Source organism: Danio rerio, chromosome 10 (genome assembly GCF_052040795.2).
Source record: "Danio rerio strain M-AB ecotype USA chromosome 10, GRCz13ab, whole genome shotgun sequence".
Lineage (NCBI taxonomy): Eukaryota > Metazoa > Chordata > Actinopteri > Cypriniformes > Danionidae > Danio > Danio rerio.
This window is the reverse complement of record NC_141030.1, coordinates 30596524-30615515: the sequence shown is the minus strand read 5'-3', so window position 1 is coordinate 30615515 and position 18992 is coordinate 30596524. Positions and strand designations below refer to the sequence as shown.

The 18992-nt window shown below is 34.4% G+C and overlaps 3 protein-coding genes across 56 annotated transcripts in view; all 3 read right to left on the bottom strand.

Moving 5' to 3' along the window:
• Nucleotides 1-1458: 1458 nt before the first annotated feature.
• Nucleotides 1459-5226, bottom strand: LOC103911751 (uncharacterized). Of its 5 annotated transcripts, none has more exons than XM_087268781.1 (3): nt 5106-5226; nt 2948-2979; nt 1650-2869 (listed from the first exon to the last, which is right to left on the bottom strand). In XM_087268781.1, the coding sequence occupies exons 1-3, from the start codon at nt 5185-5187 to the stop codon at nt 2288-2290; spliced, it is 696 nt and encodes a 231-aa protein (XP_087124907.1). In that variant the 5' UTR covers nt 5188-5226; the 3' UTR covers nt 1650-2287.
• A 1415-nt stretch (nt 5227-6641) lies between these two features.
• Nucleotides 6642-13918, bottom strand: rab1bb (RAB1B, member RAS oncogene family b). The gene is given in 6 exon segments (NM_001002129.3): nt 6642-7991; nt 10488-10619; nt 10893-10988; nt 11084-11179; nt 11257-11329; nt 13629-13918. Coding segments are annotated over 6 exon segments (606 nt in total). The 5' UTR covers nt 13643-13918; the 3' UTR covers nt 6642-7796.
• A 1164-nt stretch (nt 13919-15082) lies between these two features.
• ehbp1l1b (EH domain binding protein 1-like 1b) overlaps nt 15083-18992 on the bottom strand; it is a 54244-nt gene continuing 50334 nt past the window's right edge. For all 50 annotated transcript variants that reach the window (XM_087270709.1, XM_087270710.1, XM_087270716.1 and 47 more), the window contains 4 exons: nt 18133-18232; nt 17966-18039; nt 16936-17050; nt 15083-16862 (listed from right to left, as the gene is read on the bottom strand). In XM_087270709.1, coding sequence (XP_087126835.1) covers nt 16775-16862; nt 16936-17050; nt 17966-18039; nt 18133-18232 — 377 coding nt within the window. In that variant the 3' untranslated portion in view covers nt 15083-16774. The remainder of the gene's footprint in view (nt 16863-16935; nt 17051-17965; nt 18040-18132; nt 18233-18992) is intronic.

Here is an 18992-nt window from a genome sequence, read left to right as displayed (position 1 = left end):
CTCTCTCTCAGGTTACTTTTATTTTACATTTAAGCTGGGTACAAATACTATCATTTGCTTATATCATTTTATATTTTAAAATATATACAGTTATCTGTATCATTTAATTTTTAAGTATTTGTAAATTATTTTTGATTTAACATCACTTAATTGCTCCATATTGCAGTGCAATACAATCACAAAAGCAACACTCTCCCACATTTTAAGCTATTAATTACTGCCCTTATTTCTGTTTTTGGTATTAAATAGAAACACACATGACTACATTCACATTGATTATGGGACATTCTATCAGAAATGTACATTTTCACTTATAAAAAATGTGACAGGGGCTAATTTAAGCCTGTCACCCTCAAAAAAATCATACAAAAACAAGCAGAAAATCATACAATTCAATGATGGAATACATCCTTGATCAATGTCAGCTTCTTGTCTGTCAAATGATGCCCCCTCTGAGTCATAGCCTTAAAGCATATATACACGAGATATCGCATACGGATCCTGAGCATGTGTCAGTAGCGCCGCCACATTTGGTGCTTCAAGGACAAATGTCATTCAGCCACACTCAAGACTAAACCCAATGTGAAGATGCTAGACTTTAGCACTGTGTACGAGTGTAGTAACGAAGAAAACTAAGCACAAAATGTTTCATAGGTAAGATTTCATTTTTTACGTTTTCGAATGCTATGAACTTTTGTGCTAAACAAGTAACGTTATTGATGATAATACAGTCACTTACTGCACTGAACATAAGGCAAAGTAGCACCAACTTGCACTAAATTCTAGGCTTATGCTAGTTTTGTTAAATACAATCAGCAAACAATGTAAATGAAAGATGACAACAAGATACTGCGGTGCTAGAAACTTGTATTGTTGTCAGCTAAGTAAACAAGTTGTTCATGGAGATTCATTCACAAACGAATGGCTTCCTCCATTAATATGAGAGGTGAAATCAGGAGAAGGGGCGTGTTTCAGGACATGGATTAAATCAATTTTAACAGGGAGGGAGGATAATACATTTATATGCACACAAAGTAATAAATTATGATTTTCGTTATTTCAAAAATATTTTTATACTGACCACAAGGAAAACTCCTGATCTATATATGTATATATCTGGCTCTGGATGGCCAGTCCTCCACTGCACCCTGGTCCTGCATCCATTTCAAAGGAGCGCTCCCCTGTACTAAAATGGCAGCTCTGTTGACAAATTCCTTCCAATAGACAACAGGGTAGGTGATATCTAATGTAAATATCTATGGCCTTAAAGGTGTATTGCACACATTTTATGTTAAATGTAATGCAAATGTGACAGGACTGACTGAAACATGCATGGGGAAATTGTAAAATGATATATTTTATATATATTATAGTTATATATTAACAGTATTTATATGTAGACTTTTTTCATAATTTAATGTTTTTTATCAATTGATGTAAACAACAACAACTTAAACTTGCTATTTCTGAAATATTTATTTCCTAAACAACAGTTTTTAACATAGCAAAACTATTAAAGCTGTAGGTTCAATTGGGCTGAGGACAAGGACAATGTTTTTAATAAAGAACAAAAGTCTGAGAACCAAATGAATGACATATTCCTTTACAGAACAACTCACATAAATAAACCATCAGTCCATATTAGAAAATTTTGGGATGAAATACTTTTTATTCACTGTATTTATGTGTTTATTTCAAGGACAGATAATGTACATTTCTGGTATATGCACCTTATATGCGTTAACTTCATATTTTAATGAATAAATTCATCTTCAGTACCAAACCAATAAAAAAAACACACTTTACTGCAAGATTTGACATTACCTTTAAGCTATAGGAACTACATTTGTATTATTATTACACTGTAAAACCCAAAAAGTTAAGTTAACTCAAACCATTTGAGGAAACTGATTCCAACAAACCATTTCATCAAAAACTGATCCTAATGAGTTCCGTGAACTTAATCCATTGGACTAAATGGGCACAATAAAACAATAAAACCCAATAACAAAGAGGACTCAAACCAACTGAGAACTTTAAAACCCAATAAGTCAAGTCAACTCAAACCGTTTGAGAAAACTGATTGCTACAAACCATTTGAGTTAAAAACTATCTATATGAGTACTGTGATCTTTCTCCATTTAAGTTAATGTAATGAGGTATTTCATTAACTCACTACCTTCAACACGGAGTTCAAAACTCTTTTTAAATAAGTAGAATTAACTTTCAGTCAATTTTGAGTTAACTACACTCATTTTATTCTGTTGGTTTTTACAGTGTACTGTATTTACCCCTTCGACAACATCGGGCAATGCATTTTCACATGTTTCAGTTGAGCACTCGACTGGGTAAAGGTTTTCCCACATGAAGAACAGATGTATGGCTTCAATCCTGTGTGAATTCTCTCATGTTTTCTCATAGATCCTGACTGAGAGAAGCCTTTTCCACAGTGTGAACACTTATAAGGTTTCTCTCCAGTATGACGTTTTTGGTGGTCCTTCAAATGACTGGCCAAATTGAAGGAGTTTCCACACTCAGTGCACACATGCGCTCGCAGATCAGCATGCAGTTTCTGGTGCTCTTTAAAATGGTCCATGCGTGAATAACTCTGTCCACAAATCGAGCACAAGTAAGGCTTCTCGTTTGTGTGGATCCTCATGTGTCTTTTCAGGTGAGAAGAAATCCTGAAATTTTTCCCACAGAGATCGCAGCCAAAAGCTCTCACTCCAGAATGAGAGAGCTTGTGATCTCGGAGGTTTCTGGGATCTGAGAAGCTCTTGTCACACAGTTGACACTCGAATGGCTTTTCTCCAGTGTGAATCCTCATGTGAATCTTCAGGTTTTGTCTTTGTGTGAAGCTCCTTCCACACTGGGGGCAGAGGAACATTTTTATGGCTTCTGTTTTTTTGCTTTCGGTCTCTGAGTCTATCAAAAGATTCTTCTTCACCTTATTCAGATCTTGATTTTCCAGGATTGAGTCTAAAATAAACACATCATCTGTCAATGTTCAAAATTCGGTTAAAAGTAGTGTAAAAATGCTTGTAATTTAGCTTAAGCAATCCAAAATGTGGGTGTCTGTTATCATTATTAGAGCAATGAAGTGAAATAATTGGACCATTCAAAGAACATCATTTACAATAGTATGTTCGATTAGTATAATAAATGCAACTTTTACTTTCAATGTTCAGTTTCTTGCACAAATTAATTTGACTGTTAAAGTAGCTGCTAACATTTTCATTAATTAAATAAGTTTTAAATAAGAAACATACATTTTTTATCATTAGATAGACATACACAGCTATGTAAACACTACAACATATAATGAGAGAAACATAAAATATATATTAGGATAATACAAAGCATAATATATATAGATATATACAGAGAGATCGGAATCGGCTGATGATCCCATTTCATGACTCGATTGGTACTCTTTAATCTGGCCGATTTCATGAACCAATCACAATTGTTTGTTTACAAGTTTACAAGCAGAGGACATTTAAGAACTGAAATATTTTTAAAAATCAGAACTGAAAGTTCTGTTTCCAACAATATTGCAAGTTCATTAAAACCTGGTTGGAAATGTTGGGGAAATGAAAAAAACTAAAACTATATTTCTAACTTATCATATTAATATAACTAATCATAATATACTTATTGTAATAAACAGTAGTTTATAGATCCATATCCTTAAGGTAAAGATGTAATTTTTCTAGGTGTGCATTTTAACTTCTTATGCATCAAATATGCGCTCCAAACTTCAAGACATGTTGAATTTTTCTTTCACCATGAACAAAGTTTCTAAATGGCTTTGTTAGTGATTTTTCTTACCAATTTTTTGTAACTGTTTTATCTATTATTTTCAGTAAAACTGAACCTGACCATGACATGTCCACACTGAATGGTTATAAGAGACATGTTTAAGGATTTTACGCATCATTTTTAATTTATTATCCTAGGTAAGGTGAGATCTCCACTGAAGTATCATACTAAGATGTAACGTGCTTCATGCATTATAAGGCTTGAAGCATCAGAATTGGTACCAGCCGAACACCATGACAAAGACTTGGTACTCAGTATCAGATGCAAAAATCGAAGCACCCCTAATATATAGTTTTGTGTGAATTATCCCTTTATATATATATATATATATATATATATATATATATATATTTTTTTTTTTTTTTACGACTGCACAATATTGGAAAAATCCGATATTGCGATTCTTTATTTTTCTGTGATGTGAATAGTTTGACAAGTTAGTTTGAATAGTACTATTAGATGGTTTCCTGAGGAGTCTAACAGTATTCAGGCACAGAAATTAAATAATCGCATTACAAAAAAGGCTTCTATTACTTTGTTTTGTCTCGTTTCAACTCCAAATATAAAAAAATTCTTAGAGTAAGTAAAATATTGTCTTGTTTTCACTGTGAGAAGTCAAAATTATAATTATTTTTTTAAACAAACAACATTATCGGCCAGTGGGGAAGTAAAATAATCTTGTTTTTTGCTTTTAAACTATTTGAACTATAAAGTTAACAAGACAAAAATTCTAAGTAAAAAAAACGTTTTTGCATAAACTATATAAATTTTGTATAAGTACGGTGATTAAATACAAGTCTGTAGCTCCTGCTCAACTATAATTCAGACTCAACATTGCATATCTTTGCGACTATTGCGAATGCGCACAATTCAATATTGATGCTACAACGATATATTGTGCAGCCCTAATATATATATATATATATATATATATATATATATATATATATATATATATATATATATATAATTGTATAATTGTAATTTTTTTAGTAATTTATTAAAAAAAAACCATTTATCCACACCTTGGTTATACATGCACAAATTCATTTTTTTCAATATTTACAGCAAAATTTCGTTTTTGTGTGAACTATCCCTTTAAATCAAGCAGACGACAACAGAACTTGTTTAAGACTACATTCTACCATTCACATTAGTTATAATTAAATCAAGTTAATAAACCAATTTGTGTACATTTAGGCTGACTTTGTCACCAGATAAGTACGTCAATGCGAACAAGTAACTGTTTGATAACCCGTTTGTTTAACAGAAGAAAAACTTACATATGCGCATACCAACTTGTTCCTCTTGATCTTTATTTTCCATCCTACGTGGTTTTGGATCACCTAAACACCAACTTTCCATCCTTGTAGTTGGTACAGTAGTTTACAGTTGTTTGTTGCTTGTTCTGGTTTAGAAAGTTATTTATGAGTGAGCTAACTGCTTTGGGACAGTGGGAGTGGCCTGTGAAAACGTGTTAATCGGTGGCTTTAGGTGTTGTTGTGTTAAATCGCTCTTCAGACCATACAGAAAATAACACAATGAACTAAATGCAGACATTCAGGTGTAAACAGCTGTTTGAAAAGCATCGGAATGATCCCAATAGTGCTCTTTACTTCAACAGCAGTTTCTGTGTAGGCTACTTTTAAATTGCTCGGAAAATATAGCCTAGTTATAAGTTTTTACGACAGATTTTTAAGTAGGTCAGCTTAAACTATACTGTTTTTCCTTTACTGTAAAATAATTATTTAATTGAGACTAATGATGTACTCATATGTAAGAGTACAAAAGGATAATGCTTTCAAATTGAAAGGAGTTTGGATGAATATTCCTTCAGTCATGTTAGGATAACGGGAACTGAAAAATGAATAATTAAATATTTAATTTTAAATTATCTAAATGAGCAATTAAAAAAATACTGTTGAAGTCAGAATTACTACCATCCTGTTTATTTTTTCCAACATTTTCTGTTTAACAGAGATTTTTTTTCAACACATTTCTAAACATATGTTTTAATTAACTAATTTCTAATAACTGATTTCATCTTTGCCATGATAACAGTAGATACTATTTTACTAGATATTTTTCAAGACACTTCCATGCAGCTTAAAGTGACATTTAAAGGCTTAACTAGCTTAATTAGGTAGGCAGGTTATAGGTAATTAGGCAAGTTATTGTATAAAAAGGTTTGATCTGTTTTTATCGAAATAAAAGCTTAAAGGGGCTAATCATTTTTAACCTAAAACCTTAAATTAGTTTTTTTTTTAAATAACATACTGTGAAAATGTCCTTGCTATGTTAAACATCATTTAGGAAATTATATATACAAAACACTGTACATCTTTATAACCTAGTTAGTAGTATAGCTAAAAATACCTTATAAAATAGTTCTAAAGTAATCAAACTTTGGTATTTTCAAAACCTGCAGTTTCATTCTACTGTACAAAAATAAAAGCTGAATTTTTTCAACTCCACTTGAGATGATTGTCTAAAAAGTAAAAAGTCAAAAAGGTTAAGAGCCACATAAAAAGGTCTCATTTCCTATATGCCCTGCATGACCTTGACAATATTCTAAGTAAATAAAACACAATTGTTAATGTACAATCAATAATAAATAAATACTTTAATAAATATTAGTTTTATTACTGTAAATATACTGGTATTGTTCAATACACATTTTAGTTTAAGGATAACTTTAATGACAAGGTTAAACCCCTTTCAAATGTTGATCATTTAAATAAACTACTAAATTACCATGGATAATTTGTATATGTTTCTACAGTTAACCTTTTACCCAGATATAAGATTCTGTCATGATCATGCTTAGTCATATGCATTTAATTACATACACTACACCAAGCGATGCTATTTCTGTTACCCAGAGAGTAAAAACATCTAAAAGAACAATGACACATTATTATCAAGCAAGAAAAATCTAAGTGTTTTCACTTGACTAATAATCTATTTGCTAAATGCATATGATAAAGACTTTCCATAAATTACTAAGAAAGGTTAGGAAATAAATGTGGAGAATCTGCTGATGTGAACTGCTGTAAAAGTACTGTGGTTTGAGAGCAGACGGCGGACTCAAGCTGATGTCTCCTTGATCGATGCAGCAAAGTATTTGGCATCTAAATTCCTGAACAATTTCTTTAAAAACTGAAGAGATAATTTTCCACGACTGTCTGTTTTATTCAATAGTGCCACACACTGAGCGCTCCAGTAAAAGAGTATGGTGAATTAAAAGGGTCTCTGCAAAACACAAGTCAAAAGAAATGTCTTTTACGTACGTTAATACCAGGTGGAAACAGTAAGATCTCAACTTACCCCTTGTGATCAGATCACTAAATACACATTATTAGCAGGTGGAAGCACAGTTATCAATTATACTTTAGCTTTAGCTAAACCATACCTGTAAGAAACCTTAATGCAAAACAATAAATACAGCCCTGGTAACACACACACACACACATAAAATATAATAAAGAAAAGCTAACAAACACACACTAAACAATGTTGTTTAATATCACAGAACCACAGACAAACCCTACACGAAGACGCTGGAGAGTCACTGCTTCACATGCTGACCACTTGATCTTCATTAAAGCCTGAACAAGAAAAGGCACCACTTCAGCAAGTCGCGCATCCCAGTTCATAAATCATGAATATTGATACAGAAGGATGAATGTTAGCGGCTATTAACACAGTGGTCTGGACATTATCACCTTCATTATTCAGGCAAGTACCTGAACGAGTGTGTGCCTGTGCTTTAATCTTACTTTCAAATACAAGACAAAAAAATAAAGATGCAGGAGGAAGAGCCATCAATGTTAAACAACCGTAATGTATTCTGACTTTATTGAGCACCACATAGGAGAAAGTCTTTCATTGATATCCAGATTGGCCACCTCTACACAATCTTCCCCGGTGTCCCGTCCTGCTCCTCACACTCTCCCTGAGAAAACAAGAGTTTTCTAACAGCAGCCGCCGCCTGACTGTTGCACCGGGGTGCTTTCGATTTTAAGGTCAGGTTTCTCAGAGCCCCCTGAAGCTCCTGGTCTCATGCGCTTCTTTATCTCCTCTGCCATGGTCATGAAGGCCTGCTCCACGTTTGTGGCATTTTTGGCACTCGTCTCAAGGAAAGGGATGCCAAGAGAGTCAGCAAATTCCTGAGGAGAGAGAAGAAATTTGTGTTTAGTTACTTTACATCAAATTCTTTTGCATGAACATGACACTTCACCTATAAAAGAACGTTCTGTCATCACTTGCTTCCTTCTTCCAGATTTTTGTTCATATTTGAAACACAAACCTGAAATATTCTTGCCATTGAAAGTCTGTTTACTTAAAAAAATGACCCTTTAAAAGGGGTAATTTTTTCCTTTTTTTGGAAAAAGGCTCATTTTAAAACCGCCGTATTGGATTAGACCATTAGCATCTCACTCAAACTTGTAAGACCCTTGGATAATAAATCAAGGTAACAATCAAGGATTTTTGCTGCTGTACAATGCATTATGACATTATGCAATGCTGTTCCCTAGCTGGGGACTGCTATTTTTAGGCTGTGCATAATACCCTTGTGCCCACTGCAGCCATGGTATAGCAGCAAAGTCTGTTGATCATTAATGGTAAAGCTTTAAATGGTAAAATTATTAATATATTAAGAGTGATGCTAATGTTCTAATCCGACTCAATAACTTATGCTGACCTAAGCTAAAAAGCAAAACTTTTTTTTAGTGTAATGCTAAAAGTCTAAACCAATCCAATTTACGCTAAGCTAAAATAAAAAGCAAAACTTTTTTGGCATGATGCTAAAGTTCTAAACCGTTTCAATGATTTATGCTAAGATAAAAAACTACTTTTTTAACGTGATGCTAATGGTCTATTTCTATTCAATAATTTAAGCTAACCTAAGATATAAAACAAAACGTTTTAGCATGATGCTAATAATCTAATCCGATTCAATAATTTATGCTGAGCTAAGCTAAGCGTGTGCTCTCATCAAACCCAGAAATCGGCTGAATAGGTAAAAAAAAAAAAAAAACCTCCAGGGCCCAGTTTTTCTAAAGTAATAATCCAGTGGGATTTTGGATCACAGATTGGATAAATTCTTGGACATGGGTTTTCAAAAGGAACTGAGGAATTTTGAATTAAGATCAGACCATGTAATCCAGTCTTACGCTTGATTTGGATCAAACCTGCCCTTTGGGTTTTTCAAAACTTTGAACTCAGATGGAATTTATTTGATCCAAAAAACAGGAATCCCCAGACCCCATCAGAAGGCTGGATTCAGTTGTGATTTTTTTAAACCAAAAAAAAAACAAACAAATAAAATAAAAGAAAGTATTTTTTAAGTGCATGACTACAAACTTAACGGTTACTGATGATATTTACATTCCTTTATATTTGAAGCCTATATTAAAGATGTCACATCTATTGAGATATAGTAAACAACAAAACAATATCGAAGCAGTATTGTAAAAGAACAAACTAAAAATGTCAAATGTTTGTTGATTGCAGTGTTTCTGTTTATTACTATTAAAACATACAATGTTTGTGGCCACTGGTCTCTTGCCTACCTAGGCTACACTGTTGGTTCCATTTAAAGGGGGTCACACACTAGAAGCGTCGCTCGGCTACGCACTGCGTAGCGCCATGCATTTCAGAATTCTAAACAAAGGTTTCTATCAGGGTACACACAACGTCGCCACAAGCCGGCGACTGTCTGCAGCTGTCCGTGGCGCTTAGCCAAGACTCAGGACACTGTTCATATTTCTGCCGCACCACAGAGCACCATCTGAAAAGTTTAATGTTAAATTTCATGCGAATGTGCGCGTCTGGTTTGCGATAATTTTAACGGTCATGTGCGCACTGTGTTGCGGCGCCGAGCAGCACAGGATTAAAAAAGAATTTGGTAATCCTGAAATTTGGTATTTGGATGACAGTGATCCAACACAATGTTCCTTTTAAAACATCATAAGAGTAAGATAGATCAGCTAATCATAAATAGCAAAACATGGGATTTCCAAATATGGACCAGTTTGATCCTCAATAATTTTTTTGAAAACTGGGCGCTGGAGACTTGGAAAGTGAGCCTATTAAAAAAACTATTTTAAAAAAGTAGAGCGCTCCTTTAAAAGTAATATATAATATATATATATAATATACATATCTACATGAATCAAGTGATTATTTCCACACTTCTAAAGAGAAACATCGCTTTATCTGAAGAACAGGTTAATTAAGGTGTTTATTCCCTCATATATAAGGTGTTGTAAACACTCGTATATAGTTTGATCATGAACTGAATGAACTTTAAAACATGACTGATGTTTTTGAGGAAGCTCAAATGTACCATGTGACACAGAAGAATGAACCTCATTGGTTCTTGCAGGTGAACAATCAGACATGAATTCTGTGAACAATGTTTACGGATCAAAGTTTATTTGTGAATATAAGATTAAATTAAATCTGTTCAGAAAGCAATCATGTCCCTTCAGAAGATCTGGATAAAAAAAAAAAAACTCAATTCACATAGTTTAAAAAACAGAAAGGTCTTTGTTTGGTTTTTGATGAACAATGGGTTTGGATTGAGATGAGGATAAGTGAATGATGACAGAATTTGGAAAAACCTAGCAATTAACCAGTCTATTTCCCTGCCAACCGACCTTAGCTGTAGTGTAGTCCACAACCTTTTTTGTAGTCAGGTCACACTTATTTCCAACAAGCAGTTTGTTGACATTTTCACTCGCATAGCGATCGATTTCCTTTAGCCACTGTTTCACATTGTTGTAGGATTCCTGAAAGAAAAACCAGAACAAAAGTTCTCTGACAATATTCAGAAATGTTGTAATCAAAATCTAATGACGATTATCAATAATTTCTAATGACGTTCACTGCTGTGAAGGTGGGGCAACCCATCACTGATATGAGATCAGTCAATAGCAAATGACAACATTCCAATCACTTCCCATTGAACTAACAAAATCCCCACCTAAGTGTCTTGTGTTCAAGAGGCAGTTTCACTCAAATATACATAAAAAAAAAAGAAACGACTCAAAACTCTCACAAACCTGATCTGTAACATCATATACAACGATGATCCCATGAGCGCCCCTGTAGTAGCTGGATGTAATAGTGCGGAATCTCTCCTGTCCAGCCGTGTCCCACTACAAACATAAACAAGAATGAATTCTTCTGTGGTTTCTCATTGAAAAAAAAAAAAATCACACTTAAGTTAAATCTTTAAGGTCTAAAAACACACTATTTGCAGTTTAATAGTTTTTCCATCCAACTCAATGGTTCGGATCTTAAAATCCACTCCAATTGTGCTGATGAAACTCTCCGTGTAGGTGTCGTCCTAGATAATAAAATAAAAAAAGAGTTAATTGTCAGGAACACAACAATGATTTGCGAAAATACTGTTGAAATACTTACAGCAAAACGCAACAAAATGCAGGATTTTCCCACTCCAGAATCTCCAATCAGAAGAAGCTTGAATAAGTAGTCACTGCGAAAATATGTATGAAACACAGTATTAAATATTCACATTATTCTACGCTGTTTTATATCCTCCCCCTAAACATGATTATAATTACTAGACAGCACATTATTAATAGATTTTCCAGTACTGGGTTGCGGCAAGAAGGGTGTTGTGCCAAGAAACACACCAGTCATAGAGCTCCCTTTCATTAGCATTCTCAGTCTACATTTGAAAAAATATATATCAACGGATTATAATTGATTAAAAATAAAATGTTTATTATTTTGATGGATAAAGCAAGGATAAGAAGTAATACACATTTTAAAACACACTAGGTTTACACATATTAATGTAAAATAATAATAGTGACTGTAGAGCAGCCTAAAGTTAGGCATTTTGGTGGGTTTAAACAGACATATAGGCTAAATGGAGCAAACCTGTATAAAATTGTAGATGCTGTTTTCAACCAAACCACACATCAATCAATTTACTTAGTTTCATTGGTATTGTGTTTAAAGTCAGTTTATTTATTTATTTATTTATTGTAAGGGAAGGTTTCCATTCATGAAACTCACCTCACTCTCATTTAATTTCAGTTAACAGATACACATTTCAGAGGGGTGCACTTTATGGCAGGGGAGTACCTCCCAGCACAACAATGGTATCTGCTGCAGATAATATATGTCAAAATAATTGTTAGTTCATTCCGCTGTGGTGACTTTTGATAAACAAGGGACTAAGCCAAAGAAAAATGAATGAATGAATTATCAATAGAATTTAAAGAGGTAGGCGTTAAAATCGGTATCGATATTTATTGACCAAACACCGTTGTAAATAACGATTAAGAAAAAGTTTGGTGTGAAGTGCTAGTTTTATTAAAATGTGGCTGCTGAGCGTGCACCTTGGAACAAATGCCAATAAGCTTAGCAGGGTTTCTACAGGTTTTACTAAGGTAAATTGAAGACTATTTAAGACATTTAGAAATAAAATTTTCAGACTTATACAGGGCTAAATACTAAGGATTTTTTGCCCCGTATACCCTAGTTAGAAGGAATTTTCGCTTGCCTTATTTTAAAAAAAAAAGGAAAAATTTAAATACATTTAATAATACAACAATAATAATTTAGTTTTTTCAATATTAATATCTGAATTCTTTTATTAATTTTCAAATATATCCATTCCCAAACCCTACCACCCTTACAAAAAAAAAAGAACAAAACATAGCTGTCAATTACTTCAGTCTACAATAATAATAAAACTGAGAAAATAAAATTAACAGGAAAAATAAGACTTGTTAAAAAAGATTTAAGACAACAAAACATTTCAGTAGATTTAAACTTTTTTAAGTCATAAAATTTAGCTTTAGAAATTTAAGACATTTTAAGACCCCGCAGAAACCCTGCTTAGGGTGTAAGTTTGTCATTTCAAATGGAGGCACGCAACTTGCAGGACGCGCACATGCTGTGAGAAAACGAGTGCCCTACAGCGGCAGTAAGGAGATGGTAAATAAAAAAGGATGTAAGGATGTCGCCAAAGTGGCTTTTGGTTTCTTTTCTTGTGCATCCCTGCCTTTAGCTAAGATTGGGGGTAAATTAGTCATTTAATTTGTAATGTTGTACAATTTATAATGTTGAGTAAGCATCTGAATAATGATGATTAGTTCCTTTATTGAAACCTCACATTTGATTAACAATTTGTTTTGTTTACAGAGTTTGAGATTTAATGTATTATTATTCATACCTTAGACATGTTGATCTACCTTCACCATTGTACACTCTTTGTAATATTTAATTTATCCAATTTAAGAGTCTCTTTAACACTTATGTTTATTCTATTATGAAGAGATCAGATATTTTGCTTAAATATTTTTTTACTATTATAAGTATTTGCCTTAGTAATGTTGCTAAATTAAAATAAAGTGGTTAAATAACAAAAAAGAAAAATCCTAATATTTCTAAATGTATTGCTAAAAATATTCAATAATTATCAATACTGAATTATATGAAACATGATATCGTGATAATTGTTTTTGCAATATCCCCCAGCCCTAAGCTGTTTATTAATGATTTAATCTGAACTCTCAAAGTAATCAGAATAATTAGTCCCAGAATAAACAGATACCCAATAAATCCAGTAATAAAACATATACGCACCTAAAAATTAAAACACCCTTTGAATCCTGTTTGTAGCAGCCATGAAACCAACACATTTCACATTACTGTTGTTTATTTAAATACTGTATATTGATCAACATCTGCCCAGGAAATCTGGCTGAAGTCATCAGACGGTCATAAATGTGGATGTATGTCAGGGTAACACGACTTACTATTCAGGGTTCATGATGTGACAGCAAAGGGCTTGTTATTGTTTGTCCAGCTGGTAGAAGCGCTCTGGGTCGCCTACTGTTTACCGGCCGACCGCAGACTCTGAGCCGGTATTTAGCCTGGAATAGCAGCAATAAAAGGAGGATTGCGTTTTCGATGAGCCTCTTTATGGACCGTTTCCAGATTTCCTCGTAAGATCAATCCAGTGTGTCTTAACGCCTCTTCTCTCCTCTGTGGTTTCCACAAGCCGCGCAGGTGCGGCAGTGACGATGATGATGCGCCGCTATTCTGACCCGCTTCCGCCGCCTGCCGGTGGGATCCGAGCATCAGTTATATTCTACATAGGGTGCAGATATAGCCAGCAATGTAATGATTGATTTTTCTTAGTGCTTATGATATGTGTTTTAATCGATTAGCTGACGTATACAGGGATAGACTGTCTGTCTACGCGGTGGTTTTCCTGTAAAACAAAATGGCCGCAATGCTGAGGAGTTGCAGGTGTTTTCCAAGGCATTGCTGGATGTCTATCTGTAGTTTCGCAGTTAAACCATAACATAAAACAGCATACGATTAAAGATCCCATGTTGATTGTGATTAAAGTAACCGGTGTTGTATCACAATCTGACTCCCCACCCCTGAAAAACTTGTTATTTGCACCATTTTTGACAGGCTACTTGTGTACTTTAATGTTGTTGTATAAAAAATTGGCTTGATTTTATTTATTTTCATTTAACTGGCCTACAGAAGGTGTTTTAAATAGGCTATTTAATTATTGAAGCCTACGTCATTACTATTAAATTCTGTTATTTTTATTTAATTGCCAGTTGTTGTTTTTTTTTCATTGATTTTGGGTTTATGTTACATATTATAGTCTTAAAAGTAAAACAAAAATCAAAGGAAAGTTCTTCTACAACAACATTAAATTACACTAGTCTCATTAATAGCGCAAATCTATTTAAATTTACTCCCCCTACAAATACAGGTTTAAAAAGTCCCATAAACCAAATTTATATGTCATATCTCATATCTTGCTCTATAGAGTAAAATAGCAAAGCTGTTCCATTGCAGCCTCATCAAAACAGTTTTTTTAGATAGATAAATCAGATATAGATACAAAACCAGTGCTGAAGATGAAACATCTCATTAATAGTGGGATCTATCTATCTATCTATCTATCTATCTATCTATCTATCTATCTATCTATCTATCTATCTATCTATCTATCTATCTATCTATCTATCTATCTATCTATCTATCTATCTATCTATCTATCTATCTATCTATCTATCTATCTCTACCTACCTACCTACCTACCTACCAACATCATTTATATCAGAGGTTATAGACAGAATATTCAACTAAAAAGTAAATATTATTAATAATTTAAAATAATTAAATTATTTTGGACTATTCATTATTAACACTATTAAATACATACAACAAATTATAACACTGATTAAGTATATTCAACGTTAATTCAAACAGCATCAAACTTTATTGAATAAAACACCCTAACTCTTAAAATAGGAATGAATAACACATTAACATATCAAAAAAAGTGTACAGTCTGACAAAATACTGTTGTTGTATATCTATAAAACAATCTATAAATATTTGTTTCATTCTTATTTTGAATGAACTTGTCGAGATTTAAAACAGAAAAATACAGAATGGCTTGACTGTATATAAAAAGCCCCTTTTGGAAAGGTAATAAACCTCTAAAGGCACTGCAATGCAAAATCATTTCATGAATACATTCATTTGGAGACACATACCGTCTCAAAACACATTTTGCAACTAATGCAAGACAACAGCCCGACAGACACATTTTGGCATACCAGCAAACAACACACTTCAATAAATAATGTAAAACCAGCAAACTTTGGCGCAATTCTCTTTGTCTTTTACACCTTAATGACAGTCAAACCGACTTATTCCTGTCTGCGAAAAAATATTACATTCACAATAAAACATAAAGCAGAGAAAACCCTAAATGCTGTAGCTTGCAAGAAATCTATTATTTACTCAGGAATATTTTCTTCACTTCAGCAAAAAAATGCTCTTAATAAATATAGGATTTCTTGTGATCTGCAGCATTGTGTAGGATTTTCCCGTTTTCTTCCTGCAATTTACTGTGTTCAGTTTATTGTTTACCATTCAGATGTGTGAAAAGTGTTTATTGTTCAATATTAAAGTAATATTGCTTTAGTTGCAACACAAGCTCATTCTGAAATGTACCCCATGTACATTTCTGGAGATCGTGAATTATGTAGCCAGAAGTACGCATGGCTGCATTTTTTAAACGAACGCTATGGGGCGGTATGACGCTTTTCCTTTTCACGCTTACCAGCTGACCACTTACCTCCGTATGGACGGCTTTCCGGCTGTTACCAGTTTGTTTAGGTAGCTCGCCATGTACGTTGGTGGAATTGAAGCGCAGAGAGGAGATTACCCTGACCCAGGGTTCAAGTTCGGTGAAGAGGGGTTCCCGAAAGCGGGTAAGACAAAGACAAACCAAAAAACAAAATAAACAAGCACATAAAAGGGTAAGAATGTGGTAAAAAAATCAGGCGAGGGCTTTTCTTTTTCTGAATTGCTTTTTAAATTTGTCGGTTGGGTTTAGAAAAGTGGGTGGGTGGGTCAATCTGTGCTTTATAAAACATTATGGGTTGGGTTTAGGGAAGGAGGAGGGTGGGTCAGTCGACTGGTCAGTCAGTCAGTCATTCAGTCAGTCAGTCAACAGCGGACTCTGGTGGATTTACGAGAGAACAGCAGATACAAAAGGCACTCGCAAGAGAAATTTGAGATCTCAAAAAGCATACACAGCGGCTTCTTCTGGATTTGCAAAAAAAAAAATTGCAAAAAAAAAAAAAACAAAAAAAAAAACGTAGCTCCTAGGATATATATGACGGTCTTCAAAAATATATAGAGGTACATTTTTAGAATGTGCCTGGGTAATACCAAACTCTACACCAGTGCAGCCTGGGGAGAAAAAAACAACATTAAAAATTGTGCAAACTTTTAGGCAAAAACTTCTGGAGGTGTTTTATATGCCACTGAGATCTTGAAGTTGTGAGGAAGTTATAACAAGGCACACTAATGTCCTGCTGCAATCGCCACAGTTCCATATTAACTTTTTAAACTATTATTATTGAAGAACACACTTTTCCTTATTGCTAAATTTCCTCCGTCTGGCCTCCAGACCTCTTTCCAGTCTCTCGTCCTCCTCCAAAGCCCTGCATATACAAAAGACATTCAGTGCATATGAAATGTAAGGTTGTGTTCTCAATTTGTGAATCAGAGACTTACCCTCTCTCTTTGGCATCCATGTCTCTGACCAGCTTGTCCCGCTTGTTGACCAGTGATACCAGTTCCTGAAGCAGCAGCTGTTCTCTGTGCTGCTGGGCCTGAGTTTTTTGCCAGTCTGATGGATGAAATATGAGCAATGTCAGTCAAAATTGACCACTAAAGTGATAGCCTAGTGGTAGGGAACCTATGGCTCTCGAGCCACGTGTGGCTCTTTGACCAAAAATACATGGCTCTCCAGTTGACTTCCTTCAATAACATTTTATATGTATATATAAAAATAACCTCTACTAGAACACACACAGTTTCTTATCGAAAATGATGAGTCTCAATTTCTGATGCCACAATCGGATGGTAGGGTCAGAACTTGGTGTCAACAACATAGAAGCTTGGATCCATCCTGCCTTGTATCAACGTTTCAGGCTGCTGGTGGTGGTGGTGTAATGGTGTGGGGGATATTTTCTTGGCACACTTTTGTCCAATTAGTACCAATTGATCATCGTGTCAACATCACCGCCAACCTGAGTACTGTTGCTGACCATGTCCATCTCTGACCACAGTGGACCCATCTTCTGATGGCTACTTCCAGCAGGATAATAAAGTCATAAAGCGCAAATGATCTCAGACTGGTTTCTTGAACATGACAATGAGTGCACTGTACTCAAATGGCCTCCACAACCACCAGATATCAATCCAATAGAGCACCTTTGGGATGTGGTGGAACGGGAGATTCACATCATGGATCTGATCTGCAGCAACTGTGTTATGCTCTCATGTCAAAATCTCTGAGGAATATTTCCAGTACCTTGTTAAATCTATGCCACGAAGGATTAAGTCAGTTCTGAAGGCAAAAGTGGGTCCAACCCGATACTAGTAAGGTATACCTAATAAAGTGGCTAGTGAATGTATTGCACCATAAGAAAACTAATTACACTATAATTATTAGCTAATCAGAGTAGTGTTTAACGAATGCCACCTTTTTTAATGAAATTTCTTGCATCAGCCAGCGCTAGTTTAAAGTGACTCCGCTCACCTTCAATAGCCATCATGGCTCTGAGCTCTCGGTTCAGCAGCTCGAACCTTCTTTCTAAATCCTGCTCTTCTTGCCTGCAAGGATCATTAATATTAATACATACAGCTGACGTGTGAACAGACTGTGTCTTATAAATGACTGCGGAAAACAAGATGATGAAAACATACAGCAGCTCCAGATGGTCCTGTCTCCTTATCAAAGCATTCTTCTTGTTGACCAGAGTAAACCACTCCTGAATCAGCTTCTCCTCTTCATCTTTATCACTCCCTGTTAGACAGAAAATGAGTCATGTCATATTATGGGTGTGCAGTTAATAATCTAAAAATAAAAACACTATTCGAATTTCGCAATGTCACTTTGCTGACTGTAAATGAAGCTTGCAAACAAAAACATGCAATTATAACTTTAGGCGTTGGGAGGCGCTGTGGAGCGTTCTGTTTAGTGTCTGACGCAGCAAGTCAGCAACTACTTTGATCAAAATTGTAAACTTGTTATTATTTGTTACCAGGGGAGGACTGGCCATCTGGAAATTCTGGCAAATGCCAGAAGTGCCGGACTATTTTTCAAAATGTGGGCCGGTCAGTTTTTTATTTTATTTTATATTAGTTTATATATATATTGTTTTTACATGCAGGCAGCTTATATCTAGGGCAAGATGTGAATATTATGATGATGGAGGAAAGGTAAGAAGAGGAGGTAAGAAAAAAACAGAAAATATACTTCTAAGCCATTACACTAACATATAATAAGTCATTTTGACGACATTCACACTATTCTGACAGTAGTTGACAGGTACCTACACTGTGCTTAACAGTAACCTTAACGTAGAACTCCTGTACATTTTTAAAAAATCGTTATAATGTGAGATTTAGGGTATACAAACTGCTGTATGCTACTGTACTAGCAATATAGTCTAACATGCAAAAAACCCTACAGCTATAGCCATACTACAGTAGGCATTTGTAGTGAACTCTGAATACATATAGCAAGTCTCTAAAGTAAAACATTAAATACATGCACAGGTTAC

Bases quoted from the DNA above. Each gene is read 5' to 3' on its own strand.
- LOC103911751 (XM_087268780.1), bottom strand. From the start codon at position 5,187: ATGGAAAGTTGGTGTTTAGGTGATCCAAAACCACGTAGGATGGAAAAT. The intron at 2,980-5,117 runs GTATGCGCATAT...TGTTTATTTTAG, and splicing joins AGATCAAGAGGAACAAGTTG to ACTCAATCCTGGAAAATCAA.